A 19559-nucleotide genomic window follows, 5' to 3' on the forward strand; every position below is an offset into this window, starting at 1 on the left:
AGCAGATTTTCAGTGTCTTCTCGCTTTCTCTCTCTCTCTCTCTCTCTCTCTTCACAAAATTTCTGTCAGTTCTGACTGTAATAACCGACAATAAAAAAAAAAATCCTAATAAAAATCCAGTAGACTATAACTATCAAGTGGACCAGTATAGCTAAAAGCCGTAACGGTCCACTTGGGAAATTAAATTTGTTCTTGGCCTTCAGGAGAGGCCAAAAAAATTAACTAATTTCTCTGTCTACCTCTTCTTAAACTTAAATTCATCTACAATATTAATTCCACGCATGATCACACTCTAAAACTTACATTTTAAACAAAACACATTTCATTATATAGAACGGAATACTATTTAATAATTTATCAAAACATCAATTTGAAGTGGGAAGCATAGTGATACTTTGCACATTTTAAACGTAACTTTAAAGTAAAGTGCCTGTAGAAAAAACTATTATTATTTGTATACTACTAGAATGGATTTTGTAATTCCTTAATTTCACGTTGTTTACGAGGCTGGTTCTGTTGGTGGTCTCGTCCTAAAAAAAAAAAAAAAAAGAAGAAAGTCCTTCCTCACCACCGTCGCTCAAGGACTGTCTAATTGTTGGGGTTTGCACTATAGTACTGCAAGGGCAGCTTGCCCTATTTCGGGAAAAAAAAATTACTGAATGAGAAGCTGTTACTCATAATAGTACATTTTCAGCGCTGACTGCGGATACGGATGCTTTTATTTTTTTAAGCATGGACTTCCTGCTGCTTGAAAAGTGAGGTATTTATAGGTGGAGGCGCGACAGCATTGCTCCAAAGCTCCTGGTTCCCCACTGCTCTGCACTTGCCATCATGCTGAGGACTGCTGTTTTTGTCTTTATCGCGTGCTGTGCGCTTTCAGGTAAGACCCCTAAACAATACTAATATTAAAATAAACGAGATCCATATATGAAAAAGAAAGGCGTAACTCACGTCAGATCTCGCTGTTAGTTTTGTGCTTAAGTGCCACAGTAAGTGTTTAGAGTCTACAAAGATACTGTGTTATATAATATATAAACAAAAAGGCTCGAAATGGGGCTTTGTCTGTGTGTGCTTACCCACGGAGTTTGTCATGAAATACAATGTATGTGAAACTCTACTTCACAGGGACTTCCTAGATTGTGGGCGAGACAGAAATTTGTCTTTCGATATTGTTGCAAGACCGAGTCACATGTCTGCTGACAGATGACAGCTGTTGTTTTTAGAACATGATTTCCGCAACCGAATACAAACCTTAAACCTACCTTAAAGTTTATAACTTCACTATTCGTATTTTATTGATTAATTGATCAGTCAAGAAAATCGATTGCTTGATTTGTAATGAAATTATTTTGTTTAATGTGCAGAGACTGTTTATACTGATATCTTGTCAATTTATTTATAAGCACATTTAAAAACAACTCAGGTTGACCAAAGTGATATACAGACTAATAATAGAGAGCAGAAAGGGAAAAGACATACACACACATTTCCATCATAGAAGCTTTGAGTAATCCCGCTGTACTCTACTCAAACTACTGTTTGATCCCATCAAACAGTAGTTTGAGCAGCTGGTAATGAAAGCACATTGGACCTTCATTTCATTTAATATCATTAAATGTAATGATAAAACTACCGTGTGAATAAATAACTTATTTAAGCAAAAATGTAAGCAATAAGAAAGTTTGTGTTTTCTTAGCGAAGCCCAAAGTAACTAAAAGTCAGCTAATACAGCAACAGTAAAGTAAGAGTTCATTTAGTCTGGAATTAGTATGAATGCTGAAAAGGATTCTTTGTTTCTTTGTCCCACAAGCGCTGTCATTGGCTGGAGACACAAACAAATCCAAACCTTCAGCAACTGTCGCCCCTGCAAGTCAATTTGACAGTCCAAAACCCACCACCAAGCCTCCAAAACCCACCACCAAGCATCCAACCACCACCACCAAGCATCCAACCACCACCACCAAGCATCCAACCACCACCACCAAGGCTCCAACCACCACCAAGCATCCAACCACCACCACCAAGGCTCCAACCACCACCAAGGCTCCAACCACCACCACCACCACCAAGGCTCCAACCACCACCACCAAGCCTCCAAACACCACTACCACGGCTTCACCAACGCCCACACCTAGACCCTCCGCTGGCTTGACCGTAGGATACTACAATATCACAAAAAATAAAAGTGAGACCTGCCTGAGGGCTCAGATGGCGCTGCAGATCCGAAAAGTATCAACAAATGTAGGTTTCTTAATATCAACTGTCTAGCTTTTTTGTTTTCTTTTTGTTTGTTTTTTTGTTTTGTGGCATGTAAATTAGTCTTAACATAGCATATAGATATTCTATTAGCAATACATCCTAATGAGTCCAGCACGAGGATGTGACTCAGCTTTCAGTGATTCAGTTGTCAGCAGTCTTCAGGAAGAGAGAATTTGCTATCATGCAAGTTTAATTTCCTCATTTTGTTACTGTAAATGGTTAAATATTGCCAGTGTTTGTGTAACAAGACAATCGGGTAACTTACATGACCCATGAACTAGAGTTTCTTTAAAGAAAGTCTGCTGCTGCCTTGTTATCTTAAACGAATTGTCTTGTGTGTGAATGTGTGTGTGAATGGGTGGATGACTGGTTGTGTAAAGCGCTTTGGGGTCCTTAGGGACTAGTAAAGCGCTATATAAATACAGGCCATTTACCATTTGTTCTTCTCTGTTTATTCCCAGGCAATCTTCATTGTTCAGCCACATCTAACCAGTACTAGTGGAAGTTGCAATGAAAACAGCGCCAACCTTAAGATTTCCTTTAAAGAGGGCTTCATTAACTTCAGCTTCACCAAGGTACTTGGTGAACTCTTTTCCCAAAGCCTGTGACATATACAGCATTATAAGATCAAAATGAGGTGGTTAAAGAGGTGCTGAGGTCAGCCAATCATTCATCTTAACCTGAAATTACCACAGTTACCCTATCCTGCACATTTATGACAAGAACGTCAATTCAACCTCTGACGTCCAAGTCATGACAACCCTAACTTTGCAATCTTAGGATAAGATAAACAGATAGACACCTTATTGGTCTCAACCATGGGCAATCAGAATGTGTAATTTCTGTTTTTATTAAACTGAGCTCTAAGTTTCAGGAAACAAAGTAAATAATCACTCTAACGTCAAACAATCACATTTCCAAAAAAAAGTCTGTTCCACATTTTTCCAAGATGTAGGATTAGGGTTAGCACTTCAGAGTGTTAACAGTTTCCTTGACGAGTAAATCTATGTAAGCTGGAAATACTAGTCAAGCGAAATAAATTGCAGAAGTGTTAAAAGAGAAGTAGCCCATAGGGAAACTACATCAGGCGGCTTCGCCCTACTGCATCCATGTGATTCATTCTGTGGTTTTGTAAGTGATAGTCTATCTGAACACTTAAAGTGTTTATGTCAAATAAAATATACAGCTGAGGTGTAATTATACCACCAACTGCAGCCTGGTTGTCCTTATGTCATATTTATTATGCACAAAAATTAATCGATTTGAATTTATTATCCCAGAGAGTTGGTTCTGTTCACTTGAACATTGTGTTTCCAGCGAGAGAAATGTTTCAAGATATTTCGCACTCATCCAAGTGACTTCCCCTGTCTCTTTGATTGTGCTTCCACAACTCCCATACAGTGTGGGCACACGAAAGAATGAACTGTCTGGGATTTCCTTTGTTGGAGGATTGAGCGTGCATCAGTTATCATTTTCAAAGATGCAATATGGATTCATAGCCAGAAAAAAATAAAGATAGAAGGAAACATTTGTAATTAGTTTGCCTCCAATATAAATGTTAGCTTAGTAGAAGTGCATGCTGCTCCTGGTGGCAACTTTACTGTAAGCATAAAAAGATCCAACAGCTTTTAATAAAAGCCCCACTTGTGAACTGGTCTCAATAATATCACAATAAAGAAAGACACACTGCTGAAAATCAGTTTTCAGAGTCAAAGCTGACCAAAGCTTCTGGGACTCTGGGTTACTTTCATTTTCTTTCTTTTTTTTAAAGTGAGGGTTTTTTTTTTTTAATTCTGTAGTCTGTTCTGTAATGGAGTATCTACTGCGGTAGTAATATAATATACTTTAATATAGTGCTATCATATTAAATATTAGATTGTAGTGGTTAGCCTGGCTAACCAGATTTTAAATAGACACGACAGCCAGGAATAGTAGATTGCTTTGTTATGTAGGCTGGTCTCAAGCATGTGTCCGGGGTTAAGAGGAAAACAGTAATACGTTGTCAAACTGGTCGGATGAGCTGTTTCCTGTTTCACACTTCAAATTCAAATGCTAGCAGCATGTGTACTTGCTGAAACCTGTTTATCTGTTGTAAATGAGCACAGAAACTCTCTGACCCAGAAAAATGTTCAGTGGATTCAGTAAAACGAAAACCAAAATGTCACATTTGGACACAGTGTTACATTGTAAAAGGTTCCCTGTTTGTTATAATTCCTCAGAGTGTTCCTAATAACACCGTCTACGTTGATGCCGTGTCTTTCAGCTTGAACTACCCTTTAACCACAAACGGTAAGTCAATGTTTATTTCGTAACATTTTCACTGATGAGAGTTTGGACTCACTGGATGTCCCCTGATACTTTAGCTACAGGTAAGTGTTGCACATGGATGGTAAACACAGAAAAAACACAAGCTGCTGTTTCCTTGTTTGTGTGCCTGCTCAACAATATACAGACAAGACCTGTGGAGTTACTGTTAAGCATGTCATGCTACTACTTTCAGTGTAATATTGTTTAACTCGATTGTCGCGATACTTGATTATCGGTCTGTAAAAATTGTCTTTCTATTTCACACTTGCAGGTACAACTTACAATGCCAACAACAAGTCAGTCCATCTGTTCCCTGCACAGATTGGACACTCCTACTCCTGCAGCGCTGATTCTATTTACATGGGCAACGACCTGTCCCTGGATGTAAATTCTGACAGAACGCAAGCCTTCAATCTGACCAAGAACAACTTTGGCGATCGTAAGTGTCCCTGTGAAGAACAACTAATCATTAAACCATCCTCAGTCTTAAAAACATTGTTAGAGCCAGTATTGGGATGGCTGTAGCTCAGGAGGTACAGCTGCTTAGCTACTAAACAGGAGGTTGGTGGTTTGATCCCTGGCTGCTCCAGTCTGCATCCTTGGGCAAGATGCTAACCCCAAGTTGCTTTCTATACATTGGAATGTGTGTATGTTAGATAGTAAGCACTTATGTATAAAAAGCATAGAAAGTGCTAGTGTGAATGAAGCAAGTTGTATAAAGTTCTCTGATAGAGTAGAAAAGCGCTATATAAGAACCAGTACATTTACAATAATGGAAGCAGGAAATGTCCATCGAGCTAGGTTTGGAAGTACTCTAGTCTAAATGTTTTCCATTCCAAGTCAAAAAGTTGTAGTCTCTTATTCTCAGGTTTGGAATGACTTTATTTCTTACAGCAATGCGTAACTTTCAGACTTAAAACACTTTATCTTTCATGGGGATTTAAACTTTACACATCCTATTTGAATAATATTCTCCAAACAATATTTTAGCAAATGATGTAATATGATCAGCATACAAAAATGTGTATAAAGTTAAAAACCAAGGTCCTGAAGCCAAAGCAAGGAAGCAGTGATTATTCATTGCTGCATCAGTAATAGTCCTTAAAAACATGTAATGCACAACACACGCGGTTGAAATTTAAAAAATCGGATACTTCCTCGTGAGTGGCTTTTCATCATTAGAGTTTCCAACAGTGGAAACTAAAGCAGCTGCGTGACAGCTTGACAGTCGACTGCTCTGGAATGCAGCTCAGGAAGAACAGGTTTAACTACAGTCCTAAGCAGATTTCATAGAATAGTTACGTTTCATGGAACGCATTCATGCTCCATTATCTTTGTCAGTTGTTGGATTGAAGAATAAAATTTAGCCTGAACAGACAGTTTGACTGAACTCTGTTACACACATCCACAATCTTCCAAAAGTGACATTTGACATTTTATCAGTTCTTAGAAAACTGGTCACTTAAAAAAGTGATATGTTGTTTAAATGGGAGTGTGTGTGTGTGTGTGTGTGTGTGTTTTCCAGGTGACTACTGTCCTGCGGACCAGCGTAGTTACAAGATTGCCATTGGAGTGGGAGTGGCACTGCTGGTGCTCATCGTGGTGGTGGTAGTGGCCTATCTGGTGAGCCGCAAGAGGAGGACCGATGGCTACCAATCCCTGTGAGGGGGATTGGCCAGAAAGGGATAAGCAGTCACTAAGACCTTCTTAAGTGGATGATTACTGAAACCTGTCATTTCTGTCTTTGTCTCCTAATTTAACTGGTTGATGGTTAGTTACAGTTTTCATTCAGAGGTATGTGCTACTTTAAACAGCTTGATTGTACAATTTGAGAATATAAAGTTTTTTAAATTTAGTTTTAAACGAGTTAAATGTAGATCAGTTTGAATAACAAAAGCATACTGGTTTTCATTTTATTGTCACAGCCACACACTCTACACTCCATACAGTCAGGTTTTGAAACGCCAGTATGACAAGTCGAGCGCTTACTTTGTCATTTAATGCCAGTTGCTAGGATGTTTATTTGTGTCACTATGGTACATAAGCAGTGTTTGGATCACAGAGTTGTATTGTTCATTATTGACAACAGCGGCCCCCCGTTATGAGTCATAATCCAACTGTTGCTATCACTTAACTCAAGAGTTGTGAGGTAAAAGTCATTTTTAATCATCTTTTCTTTTAAAATTAGAAGCAGCCTATTTTTAAAAGCATTACTGATTTTTTTTTTAACTGTTACAGGATGTTGTATTAAATGTTTGTTTTTTTTAATCGCATCTTGTATGCTCTTAATTTTTTTTCATAAAAAGGGAGGTGATGGTATACTGTGTTTGGATCATTAGCTATCATCAGCTGAAGGGATCATCAGTTATTGCACTGATCATTGTCTCAGCCTACTTTCTTTGCCTTTGTCAAACTGTAGTGGAATGGAGCCTCCATGTTGGTCATTAATGACTTTAGTCTAATCCTGATAAGATTTTTAATGGCTCATGCACGTTTTATTTGGTGTTTATGCCGAATAAACAACAATGACACAAGGGAACCACTAATTGGCAGTAGGGAACTATGCAGTTTAAACAACAGTAACTTAAAGTAAGCTGTTCATTTGCATTTTGGGTTCATTTGTGTTTCTAATTTGGATGTCAGATAAAGAACAAATGTATGGTTTATTGCAGCTTATTCCGAAGTGGCCAGTAAGAGTAGAGAAATATGTAAATGACACTCCATTTAAATTTTAGAGCGTATAAATGTTGAACAGCAGATTGTTTTGTTTAAAATTCCTGTAACACAGAGAAGTGAGAGGACATCTGAACCCACTCAATCTATGTATGTTTGAAGTTTTTTAAAAAGGAAGAAAGCAATAGGAATGTCAGTGCTATTACATTTAACTTTTGAAATGCACAAGCTAAATTTCTCTGTAGGTTTGAAGCGGGGAAGTAAAAAGCTCAGAGAGATGTCTCAAGAATTGAACAAATGCAACCAAAACCTTCTGCGTGCCACCGTAACACCATACTGTACCAACAAAGGAGTTTCTCTCCTGGTGTCAAATGTATTCGTGTGAACCAACTCTTCAGTAATACTTTAAATGATTATTCGTGTGCTTTTGTTGATGTAATAAAAAAGGGATGTTGTGATGTTATAACTGTGTCAGTGACTGGCAGCTCCACTCTTACTGTCAGGGCAGGCAGAGGCTGTGAAATGAAGACATCAGCAGAAAAGTTAGACTTTACTGTTGTGCACAGCATGTGAGCACTTTGTACCTTGTTTTTACGCCCTTTTCCAATAAAAATGATTATATTATTTCTAAATATGTGTCTGTGCTGATGGTATCACAAAACTGTAGAGGGCATAGGAGCCGTGGCAGTCGTGGAAGAACTGCATTCTCCACATACTTCTTTTTCCCCTCAAAAAAATATTTTCCTAATACTCTTTGTAGAAAAATCATATCTACAAAAGCCCCCCCCCCCCCCCCCCCCCCAAAAAAAAAAAAAACAACAACAAAAAGACAACAAAAAAAAAACAACAACTTAGAGATTAGTGTTGGAAACAGCAGAGAGAAAGAGCATCGGAAAACCAAAAACAGAGTAGCTGAGATCATAATAAGCGAGAATGACAAACTTTAGCTTTCTTATGTTGTCTTTGTATTATTTTCGGTCAGGTAGTCAGGTATAACTAAAAAAAAAAAGCAAACATAGCAGCGCTAAATACGTGTCATGATCAAAACACTGTGGGAAAACTGCACTTGTACTCGGAGGACATCGTCATGGTCCGCCCCCAAGAGGATACAGCAGCTCGTGCCAAAAACCGATTGTCTGCCAAAAAGTGATTTCCAGTGTTTACATGTGTTTATATTATATGTAATGTCTTTACTTATATTGGTAAATAGACTAAAGTGAACAGGGTTTACAAAGAGGTTATATGGTCATCTTATCAGCTTGTTTGCTCACTGTACATTTTATACATAGCTCTGTGCAATTTTTCCATACATATTTCTGTACATTGTTACATGTATATACGAACTTCAGTTGCTTATGTATATACACTCTTAGAAGGGATGTGTTAAAATTGACACATCATGTGTTAAATTTTAACACATGTGCTGCATCAGATTAGGGACAACACATGATGTGTCAGTTTTAACACAATTAATGTGTCTGCTCCTTTAACACATCTTCTGTGTTAAAAAATGTAAACACAAAGATGTGTTATTTTGACACAAAGATGTGTTAAAATGTGTACATTTCAATTTTTTTTAAAAAAAGGAGAAAAAAGATGGGTATATATTATACACTTATTGAATTCCATTTTTTATTTGGCATATTATAAATCATTACAAACTGAATGAACAACAACTGTCAGAATCTTTTCAATTAAAATGTTTTAAATGCAATTTTAGCCAAAGCTATATCACAATTTTTACTTTACAAAATCAAACAAAATTCATATCTGACTAGCTTTCTATCTCTCTAGATCATTAAAATGTCAAAAAAAAATTGAAAAAAGGGCAATCATATATATGATTGCCCTTTTTTCAATTTTTCAATTTTTTCAATATATATATATAATGTTCTGATATAATCCAGACAATACATGAATTAAAAATTTTAAAGGTAACAATTGTCATCTTCAACAAATTGTCAACATTTAACAAATGTGCAGTTGCATGCAAACAGAAAAACATACATTTTGGCGAATATAGCATCCAGGTTATACAATTTTGTACCTTGGGTTTAAATACAAAAATCAAAAATTTCAGCCAATCAGTTCATATTGTCTGACCTTTCCACTGCATAGGCATAAAAATGGTCAGTCCTGATAAGCAGTGTATTTGACAAAGATGCCAAATGAGGTTTCTCACCTCTGTGAACAGAGACTCTCTACATTTTGGACAGGTGAACATTTTACTTGCATCCTTTAATCTGTGCAATCAGCTCCAGTACTTTGGTTTTCCTTTGGGTGGACAGCGGCAGGTCATAGACAAACTCAAAGAAGGTGAAGACGGAGCCAAGTGGTGCTGGATAGGACAAGTTACATACCCAGTACAGTTTGAAAAGCTTATCCACAGCACACGTCAGGCCATCATTCAGAGAAATGGTTACTCTGTCATTCTTAGCAACAATGATGTACTGCCTGGTTGCCCTCTTTAGATCACCGATGCATATCAGCTGGGGTTGGTGTGTTGTGGATGATGCTTCAGGATCACTGCAAAGCGATGCAATACTTGTTCCAGGCTTGGAGATGGGGGAAGATAAAGATAGTATTCAGTGAGGTGTAGACAAATGCTTTCCTCAGGTAAATACCGTGAGAACTTTACTGAATACATACCAGTGCAAAAAAGGCTGCAACGACTGGCACCAACTGTTGGGAGTAGGTGTGTTAACACATGGCGGGGGGGTTCTTGTTTCCAGGGCAGCTACTGATTTGAGCTTCGGAATGATACTGGCTTCCCATTTTTGCAAAAAGAGAGCCACCTTTCCTCCTGTAAAATTGCCAAACTCCAAGTCCAGCCTACGGAAATAAAAGAAGTGTTTAAGTTTAAAATGAAGCATTAAATACATTAAATCAAAAGTACATTCTGTCCATTTGGTAGCTGTATGGCTAAAATCAAACTTTACAGTATCACATTTCTGTTACCCATTCCACATCAAGCTTACCTACACAGTGAAACAACAATTTACTTGGAGTGGTATTTGAATACAAGTCCATTATTCCTTAATTTTAGCTATGATTTGGGTCCCATCAGACCCTGAGAAAAAATTAGGACTTTTTAGCTGATGTTCAACTTTCTAGCAGACAATTTCTTATGTTGTCTATCTGCGGTTTGTCCTGTAGAGCTTTTTTGTTGAAAATAGTGCTGCTGAAAGCAGAGTTTCATACAGATTTAGGTGATTTTTTGTAGGGTTTTCACTTCCACGAGCAGCACTTTCTGCATTGTCATTTGATGTCCCTACTATTAGATAGTCATTTGGTGGTACGACTAAGATTTTGGACCATGTGAAAAGTGATGCTCATTGTAATCAGTGCGCAGGGAGTAATGATCAAACTCTGAAGTTATAAAACTTTCAAAATATTCACTAGGAGCTCATAAACATACCTCCAAATGTATCCACTCCTGTTATATACTTTGTATGCAAAACACAACTGAGTGGAGAAGGAGTACATAAACCATTACCAGAGAACCAAGCAACTTACCATGACTTGGCATGTCCAAAAACCGTGGGTACTCTCCGAATATTCCAGGCTCTGAGACTGGTGTATGTTTCCTCCATGCCTGACATGATAATTGGAAGGTTCTCAGCTGAGGGCCGCAATAACTTGGGTGACCCACTCATCTGTGCTGCTGGTATTCCCATCCTCTCGCCTGAGCTTCTTGTCTTCACCACAGTCATCTGTCACTTTTCGCTTCTTATAATGTCTCTGCCCCTGGTCGAGATTCCGTCTAAGGTTGCGCAGTTTAGTCTCTAGGAATCCACAATGAGAGACTGGATCATAATAATGCTCCTGAGGAAGAAAGGACAGAGGTATATGGGTAACAGCTGAGCAATTTTAACTGAGAAAAAAAGCTCTAATAAATAATTAGATAAAGGTTAAACGATACACAGTAAGTGGGAACAAGTGCAATTTACAGTATGTAGTGGAATTTACATTATTAAAATGCTAAATTTACTTACAAATCCTTCCCCCTGTCCTGCCACTTAAGGGTGGAAAAGTGGTGAGGATGCTTTTTGCTACAGTTAGCTTCTCTGCACTAAGAGGGTAACTGGAAAACAAAGGTAAACTTTTTTACTTCTGTGCACTTCAACATTTTTAAAGGAAAACATTCATTGCAAAATTTTAACAAAGTACAGTAAAGTGCGATACTTACTAACCACACCTCTCCACCAAATCCCCAATGCAAGTCTTCACAAGGAGCCTCCTCGATGGCACCGACAGGTTTCATACTCCTTAAGAATCTGTGGGGCTTTCCTGAGTGACTTCAGGGGTTGACTTTGTTCTTCTGTGGTAATGGTAGACTGTGTAAAGGCAACACCAGACACTTTACCTCTCTGCAATAATCTTCAAAGTCATGACAGCAAATTTCCACAGAGCATAAAAGCACGAGTTTACTCAAAAAGCTGCAGCAGAAGAAGGCGGTTTCTTAACTACGTGATTATAACGTAATGACTAAAAGAAATTCTGAATAATAAATAAATTGATTTTATCTTCTAGTTGCTACTTGGTGAATAAATCTGATCCTGACTAATAGTGATGTCTGATGTCTGTGGCACTGCTGACAATAAGAATTTTTTTTTTTTACAAATTTCTTTCTCATCTATAAAAGTGGTTACAAGGACTTTGACAGATTCTAAGTTGTCATATGTGTGCTGAAAAAATGAAACACATGGCTAAATAAGTAAGATAATTTGCATGGTCAAGTTGCTGTTGTTTGGTTTTTTAAATAACACTATTACTTCCTCAGAAGTTCTGCATAAAAAAGAAACTATATCAGAGCATGTTTCCAGCAATAAGCCTTAAAAAAGAATGTGCACATACTTTAGTTAATCATACTAGATGCAAAAACTGCTTTAACTGCTTGAAAAAATAATTATCTCTGTCAATATGAGGTATATTTCATGTTAAAGTTACTCAGTCTTTATTCCTATTCTCTGCTAGTAAACGAATGGTCGCGGTGATAACTACATTTGCTATATTCAGAGCTAACGACAATATTGTCATTTTACTCAACACTGCTACGGTTAGGTGCTGACTCTGGCGTTGCTCATAGACAACATAATGCCTGTCGGAGCCGCTAGCCAACTACCACACTGGTTCTAAGAGCAATTTCTGAATACTCTAATACATAAATAAAGTAAATAGATAAATACATGAATAAAGTAATACATAAAAATACTACCAAAACACATTAACTCTAATGGAGTATGGCACGAAATCCAAGAACTAATAATAAAATTAAGAGTAGGATATGTTAGCAAGACTGTTACATTAAGGTTAGCTAGGTATAGTTAAGCAGTAATTAACTTAAACTCTAAACTCCTTTAATTTATATAAATTCACATTCTTCCAGAAACCCGGCATATTTTCAGTACATTAAGATAAACTGGTAAATGATACTTACTGTAAGGTCTGACAACATACTAGGCGACGTAACCTCCATCTTTGTCTCCTTTGTCTCATTGGCGCGAAAGATAGCGCCCCCTTCCCGCCGCCGGTATGTCATGTTGCTGGGCAGAATTTGTTTCAATTTTAAGCATGTGTGTTCTTACTCATTTCATTTTCTACTTTTGCTTCAATTGTATTCACATGTTACGGTCAAAATTAAGCCTGTTCTTTGTGGATACTTATGCTTATAGTATAGCCATGGCCATTAATTGGTATGCCATACATATTGAGAAAGAAAAAATTAATCCTCTTTCAGAATTTTAGTACACCTTGGTCCACATTACATTATAAAATGTTTTATGTGTTGAAAGTAATGAGGAAAGGATTAAGGAAAACAAACAATAACTAAACATTTTATTTATTCAGTTAATATAGTTATAATACATTGTTAATCTACAATTTATTTCACTAAACACAGGGCTAGCATCAAATTACTGAGCTGCTAATTTTAGGTCCTGTTGTTAGATTCTGAAAATAACACACAAAATGTGTTAAACTGTGCAACACATCAAGTGTGTTAAGCGTTTTACACATTTTTTCAATGTTTACACATTTTCTTACACATGTTATGTTAAAATTTACACAAAATGTGTTAATAGTGTAACAACACATTTTTTGTGTCATTTTTTAACACATCCTTTCTAAGAGTGTAGGAACACTTTGTGTCTCCCTTTTATATTCTATATTCTCCTTGCTATAAGAGCTGTGTAACACCCAAATTTCTCATCCGTGGGAAAATAAAGGTTTATTCTATTCTATACTGTGTAAAATGTGAAAATTACCTCTTTTTCAAGTATCTTCATGACTCTGTGTTATTATACCTACATTATAAGCAATCGAGTACTTTTTAGCAATTTAAAATATGTTTACAAAATTATTGTCATATTTGTTGTAATGTCTGCTGTCCTTAAAAAATGACATTTTTTAATGTCAACAAGATTTTTTTTATTTTTTTTACCGTATTCATAGAGGATATTTAAACTCTGCCAAAAAAAACCCCAAAAAACTGACTGCGGCTTCTAACTTGTAACAGGAATGTTGTTTGTGGCTCAAGGTGACTTGATATCATTCACGATGGATACATTTGACATTTCACATAAAAAAAAAATTACAACAGTTTAAAAACAGGAAATCCCTTTTTGCCACTACACCCCGATAGAGGATTGGGTGGGTCGAACTTCCCTACAAAATCCCGAGGTCAGCATATAAACGAGGGAAACTGGCGAGCTGTCTGGACGAAGTTACAGCGGATCTTGTGATCATGGCAGGTAAAATATCGATATAATAATTCAAATCTAAACGATGGTGTACAAGCGGTACACTAGAAAAAATATTATTGACATTATTATCGACATTTGTAGCTTAGTTGTTGTAACTGTAGCCTCTACACAAAAAACATCGTGAAACTAACTGATCAGCCGTCTTGTGATACAACACCCATCGTGTGCAAACACGGGTGTAACCATCATTTGTACAAATCCGCTTTTCTAGGTTTTTGTGGATTTTTGCTTCTAACCAGATGCAGTTTTCCGCGCTATCTTTTCAGCACCCTTCTGCTGATCATGTCAATGAGCTAAACAACCAAACAACTGTAATCTCCACATTTCGACTTTTTTCTCAAAGCAGATTTTTGGCTTTAATCGCGAATTTCGACTTTATTCTCAAGAGGAGCGATTTTATTTAATACTTAACAACCTTATTTCTCGGTGCTAAATTTACGATGTCCCCGCTTTGGTTTAAGGGGAAATGAGAGAGCAGCAGTGCGTCTGATAAAATCCAGATGTCGGTGTTGATACTGAGGCATGTTTGCAATCCAGCTGTTTCTGCTAAATCTGCACATAGACTGCGCGCCGACACACGCCTGCTGTTAGTGAGCAGAGAAACAACAAATACCCTCAGCACTGTTATTACGGTACAGCACAACCCCACGATGGAATCTGCCTTTTATTGTCACCCTCAGAGATTCTGGACTCTGAGTAAACACAGTTATAATGTTAATATAAACCCAAACTTACATGAATACCGCTATGATTTGCAGTGAAGTTTAGCAGCACAGTTTGGATACTGAGCTGAGTCAAAACTGTGCAGCAGTAACAGAGATCTTTTCACTGCTGCTTTCAGAAGAAGTACCAGCTGTGGAAGAAGCCATCAGCCCAGCTCAAAGTCCTCTGGTCACACTCACCTTCCAGAAACACATCCACAGGAAAGAGAAATACCTGGAAGCTGAACCCAAAGCTCTGGGGGTATTGTGTGTGTGTGTGTGTGTGTGTGTGTGTGTGTGTGTGTGTGTGTGTGTGTGAGTGAGTGAGTGAGTGCGTGCGTGCGTGCGTGTGTCTTCAACTTCAACTAGTTTATATATACACACTATATTGCCAAAAGTACTCACTCATCTGTCCAGATCATTAAATTCAACTGTTCTAGGTTTATTTTCTGACACCTTTTCCTGACTTTACTTCAGATCACTCAGATCAGCCTCAGTGTTTTCACGATGCTCAGCACCATTGTGTTTCTGAGTAACTGGGGTAATACGTACGCTGTTATACCTTTCTTCATCTCATCTCTCCTGGTAAGTTTGCAGACACTTCACACACAGCATTAGATGAGCAGAGAAACTATATAAGACAAGAAAACTTGCATTCTTCATAACTACTTGCATCCCAAGTCCAGCTAGAATAAAAGATGAAATGTTTTCAAATAGTGACATCTTTGCTGCAGGACAATCACTGATCTGCAAAATGACACCGGCACTTAACAACCTTGCTTTTTATATAAGAAGATAACTCAAAATATAGAGTTCTCTGTTTCAAAGGGATGTAGTAAATAAGTGTAGTACCCATCAGTGTAGACTCAGAGTGACTGCAACATGTTGGCAAGTTGTCTGTGTTATAAATTAGATTAGTTATTTAATTACCTTCGCCAGTCTGTTTAATTGCAGTCATCCAACTACTACTAGCAAGCTAGATAGCTAAATACAAGAAAGTATGCTGAATGAAAATATTGAGTGCAAATTCTACTCTACTGGAGCACTTAAAGCATTTTATACAACATTTCCCATTCATACAAGCACTTCCTTTCATGCCTGAGCGCTTTCTAGCTAACAATCACACTGCACTGAATCCACTGAGGGCAACCTGTACATAGTATCATGCCCAAGGATGCTTTGGAACACAGACTGGAGTAGCCAGGGATCGAACTACCAGTTCATAGAAAAGTTGCACTACCTGTTAATTCTGTTAGTTGGTTAATTCCAGACTTGGGCCTAATGTCAGCCTTCTTGTGTGTGGTTTTGTTCTCTGTACAGGTGATAATAGCTGGGAGCTTAGCTGTAGCAGCAAAGAATCTTCATCTGCCGACAGTGAGTGTGCACACAAGCATGCACATACAACATAACAGCTTAAAAACAGCAACCACAGAGTACGGGAAGATATTTACCGTATCAGTTAATGCCACTGTTGAAGTCCCCTGCCACAGAAACAGAACAGCTCTCAGTCTCACTTCCTTTAAGAATCACTGAGTAAGGCTGAATGCAGCTGGTTGTTACACATGTCAAGTGACCTTGTCCCTGACATTTTACTGCCAGGACTGGCAGTGACCAGTACATGCAACAGCACATATGGCCAGGATGTAGAAGCAGTACTTCTCATAATACAGCAGACAGACACCAGCAGTCACCTTGTTAGCAACTAGCTGGAAACAAGTGGGAGGAGTGAAACTGACTTTTTATATCAGGATTGAAATTTAAAGTGGTTTTTTTTATATCTTCTTACACAATGTATCCATGTCTCCAAGCAAATAATTGTATCAGCTGTTTTTCTCAGCTAAGGGCCTGCTTGGTGATGCAGATTGTGGCGTGTGTCGCTTCCATCGTCAATCTAGCCTGCACTCTGATTAAGGATAGCACACCCTATTACTGCTGGCACTCTTACACGATGGACTACGGTGAAATCTGCCATAAAATTGAGGTGAGTAACAAATGCCTTCTTTATAAGAATATTGTTATTATATTTAGTTGAACTACATTCATTTTATTTTCAAATTAGTGGAAGAAAGGGAAGTGTCAAACTAAGAACTATCTATTGTCTTCCATTATTCTAATGTGGGAAAATTCTTGAAAGAGTAGTTTTCAAACAGCTAACAGATCATCTGCAGCATAATGATTTATTTGAAGAGTTCCAGTCAGGTTTGAGAACTCATCAGTAAAGACGCTGGTGAAGGTTACAAATGATCTTCTTATGGCCTCTGACAGTGGACTCGTGTCTGTGCTTGTCCTGCTAGACCTCAGTGCAGCGTTCAATACTGTCGACCATAATATTTAATTACAGAGATTAGAGCAGTACATAGGAATTAGAGGTACTGCATTGCAGTGATTTAAATCATATCTATCAAATATACTCTAATTTGTTAGTGTAAATGGAGAGTCCTCTTCACACACTAAGGTTAATTATGGAGTTCCACAGGGTTCTGTACTAGGATCAGTTCTGTTTACATTATACATGCTTCCCTTTAGGCAATATTGTTCTGGGTATCGCTTACATTTTCACTGCAGATAATGCCCAGATTTATCTGTCAATCAAGCCAGATGACATAAATGGCATGGACAACCAAGTGTGGGCATGCAATAACTCGAGAATGAGACAGAGCAGAAGTTTAAAATTAACACTATGGGTGCGTCTACTACGAATCTCGGACAACTTTGATCCCAAAGTGATCATGATCACAGATTTTCAGAAGTTCTGAAAATCCCGTGAATGCGAGTGTAGGATTTTTCAAAAAGATGGCTTGGTGCATCTACTGAGATAACTGGCAGCCACCAGTATTTTCTCTGTATTATTGTAAGGTCTCTATGGTAAAAATGGTAAATGGCCTGTATTTGTATAGCGCTTTACTAGTCCCTAAGGACCCCAAAGTGCTTTACATATCCAGTCATCCACCCATTCACACACACACACGCACATTCATACACACACATTCACACACTGGTGATGCCAAGCTACATTGTAGCCACAGCCACCCTGGGGCGCACTGACAGAGGCTATCTCACAATATAAAGCACCTTGGGGCAGCGGGCTTGTGATATGGTGCTATATAATTCAATATAGTTTTATTTATTTATATAAATATGGAAAAACTACAATTATAATAAATGTAAACAATATAAATGAAAATGAATTGAAATAGGTGGAATAGTAATGTGACGGCACTTCACAGTATGCTAAATGCACAATTTAATGAAGGAAGTTGAGCTGAAGAATGACATGAAAGATGTCCATATGTCATGTGTGTGTATTGTGTTCTATTTACAGAAAATCAATGCCCACTTTTGTGCTGGAGGTATGCTCATCCAGGCGACTCTGTTTGCCATCTCTGTTACTTTGGCTGCCTATTGCTGTAAGGTGGTCAACTGTTGTGGACCACCGGCTAAACTAGTGAGTAGATGCTCATGATCGCAATCGCAGTGCACTGTCACATTGTCATATTCATTAATGCCTACACACAGGCATTTGGACATGTGTGGAGCCAAACTATACTTACAGTTTTGAAATACCCTGTTTGTGTGTCTCCAACTACAGTTTTTTGCTGAGAATGTAGTGGCACAATCTTCAAATATTTGGTCAGTTTGTTGAGATAGAGCCTCTTTGCAAAAGTGCTCTGACGTTTTCAAAGACAGTTGTTCCTGCTGCCAGTTAACTTTGTTAACCGTTAACTGTTAGATTTGTGCTAACAATCTTTCAAAATACACAAACAAGGTATTTCAAAACTTTACTTACACTTGTGCCATTTGTGGTTTTCAATGCATTCTGGCATACCTGCCCCAAATCCACTTCATGGCAATCGATTATCTTGCCATGACTTTGATGGGTGAGGTTGAACGATAAAATTAATTCATGAACACAGCAGAAGGGTCAGGAGTGCCAATATGACTTAATTAAATAAGCCATTGAATTGTGTAATTAATTAATTACAATTGAAAACAACTAAATAAAAAATTATTAAATCTTTTACATGAAATTAATTGACATGATATGATTAATTATTTATATATCTAATTAATGATTTATTTTCAATTATAATTATTTAACCATGGCACTTGAGGCCCTCCACAGTAAATTAATATTTTTTTGTTATCCCATTAAGAATAGGCCACACAATCATTGTTACTAACTTTAGACAGGGCTCATAGAGGTAATGATATTCAACCTTATTTTCTGTGCCTTTCAGCCAGTGATCACCGTACAAGCCCCTCCCGCCCAGGAGTGAAGATGGGACAGGCGCAAAAGACTCACGTACAGCCACAAAAATGCTCCAGTACAGTCTTGAGTTAAAACCAAATTAGTATTTTGAGAATAACAATCATGCGTAATATCAAAGTGGCACTTTACCCTCCATTATATATACACATATATATACACACACACATATATATATATATATACACACAAACATACACACACATCAAACAGAAAACAGGGGGACTTCCAGGCCAAGGAACAAGGCACATTAGCCAAATCAGTTCATGGAGGTTGACCAGGAAAAGAAGAAGCAAGAAACTGAGACTTGGTTAATACGACTATTAATTTGTGCTTGATGTCCTGTGAGCCGCCTATTACGCAAGCTGTTAACTCTCAGAAACTTGTCCTCTGATTCAGTTGTGTCTTTGGGTTTGTCAGACCTCTTCCTGTCAGAGTTTGTTACTGAGCCTTTTCATGGTGAAGGAAACTGTACTCACTGACACCTTGACTTTCTTTGCAATTTCTCTGTAGGACAGACCTTGCAATAAATAACTGGAAAAATTGGAGTGGTCTAAACGTTTTCACCTGTCGTGTACATATACATAT

General features: G+C 37.7%; 2 protein-coding genes and 1 pseudogene across 3 annotated transcripts; 2 read left to right on the forward strand and 1 right to left on the reverse strand.

The window, feature by feature from the left end:
* Nucleotides 1-765: 765 nt before the first annotated feature.
* LOC146716371 (lysosome-associated membrane glycoprotein 1-like) lies at nucleotides 766-7871 on the forward strand. The gene is made up of 6 exons (XM_085451798.1): nucleotides 766-880; nucleotides 1811-2241; nucleotides 2721-2834; nucleotides 4479-4548; nucleotides 4838-5005; nucleotides 6092-7871. Exons 1-6 carry the CDS (start codon nucleotides 832-834, stop codon nucleotides 6229-6231), a joined length of 972 nt encoding a protein of 323 aa, XP_085307924.1. The 5' UTR covers nucleotides 766-831; the 3' UTR covers nucleotides 6232-7871.
* A 2807-nt stretch (nucleotides 7872-10678) lies between these two features.
* On the reverse strand, nucleotides 10679-12940 carry LOC146716372 (uncharacterized; annotated as a pseudogene).
* A 943-nt stretch (nucleotides 12941-13883) lies between these two features.
* Nucleotides 13884-19519, forward strand: LOC146716373 (membrane-spanning 4-domains subfamily A member 4A-like). Of its 2 annotated transcripts, none has more exons than XM_085451801.1 (7): nucleotides 13884-13991; nucleotides 14848-14966; nucleotides 15182-15289; nucleotides 16025-16078; nucleotides 16542-16685; nucleotides 18027-18149; nucleotides 18943-19519. In XM_085451801.1, the coding sequence occupies exons 1-7, from the start codon at nucleotides 13985-13987 to the stop codon at nucleotides 18979-18981; spliced, it is 594 nt and encodes a 197-aa protein (XP_085307927.1). In that variant the 5' UTR covers nucleotides 13884-13984; the 3' UTR covers nucleotides 18982-19519. The 2 variants fall into 2 exon arrangements, with proteins under 2 accessions (XP_085307927.1, XP_085307926.1); XM_085451800.1 differs by having other exon boundaries at nucleotides 13885-13991; nucleotides 14845-14966.
* Nucleotides 19520-19559: the final 40 nt, after the last annotated feature.

Source organism: Copadichromis virginalis, linkage group LG3 (genome assembly GCF_057382275.1).
Source record: "Copadichromis virginalis isolate Kocher_CV1m ecotype Utaka linkage group LG3, C_Virginalis_male_GT1.1, whole genome shotgun sequence".
NCBI lineage: Eukaryota > Metazoa > Chordata > Actinopteri > Cichliformes > Cichlidae > Copadichromis > Copadichromis virginalis.

What these genes read in the sequence shown, in the direction of transcription:
- LOC146716371 (XM_085451798.1), top strand. Translation starts at nt 832, where the DNA reads ATGCTGAGGACTGCTGTTTTTGTCTTTATCGCGTGCTGTGCGCTTTCA. An exon ending in TCCGAAAAGTATCAACAAAT is followed by an intron (nt 2,242 to 2,720) that starts GTAGGTTTCTTA and finishes GTTTATTCCCAG; the next exon opens with GCAATCTTCATTGTTCAGCC. An exon ending in CTACCCTTTAACCACAAACG is followed by an intron (nt 4,549 to 4,837) that starts GTAAGTCAATGT and finishes TCACACTTGCAG; the next exon opens with GTACAACTTACAATGCCAAC.
- LOC146716373 (XM_085451800.1), top strand. An exon ending in CTGAACCCAAAGCTCTGGGG is followed by an intron (nt 14,967 to 15,181) that starts GTATTGTGTGTG and finishes ACTTTACTTCAG; the next exon opens with ATCACTCAGATCAGCCTCAG. An exon ending in AGAATCTTCATCTGCCGACA is followed by an intron (nt 16,079 to 16,541) that starts GTGAGTGTGCAC and finishes TGTTTTTCTCAG; the next exon opens with CTAAGGGCCTGCTTGGTGAT.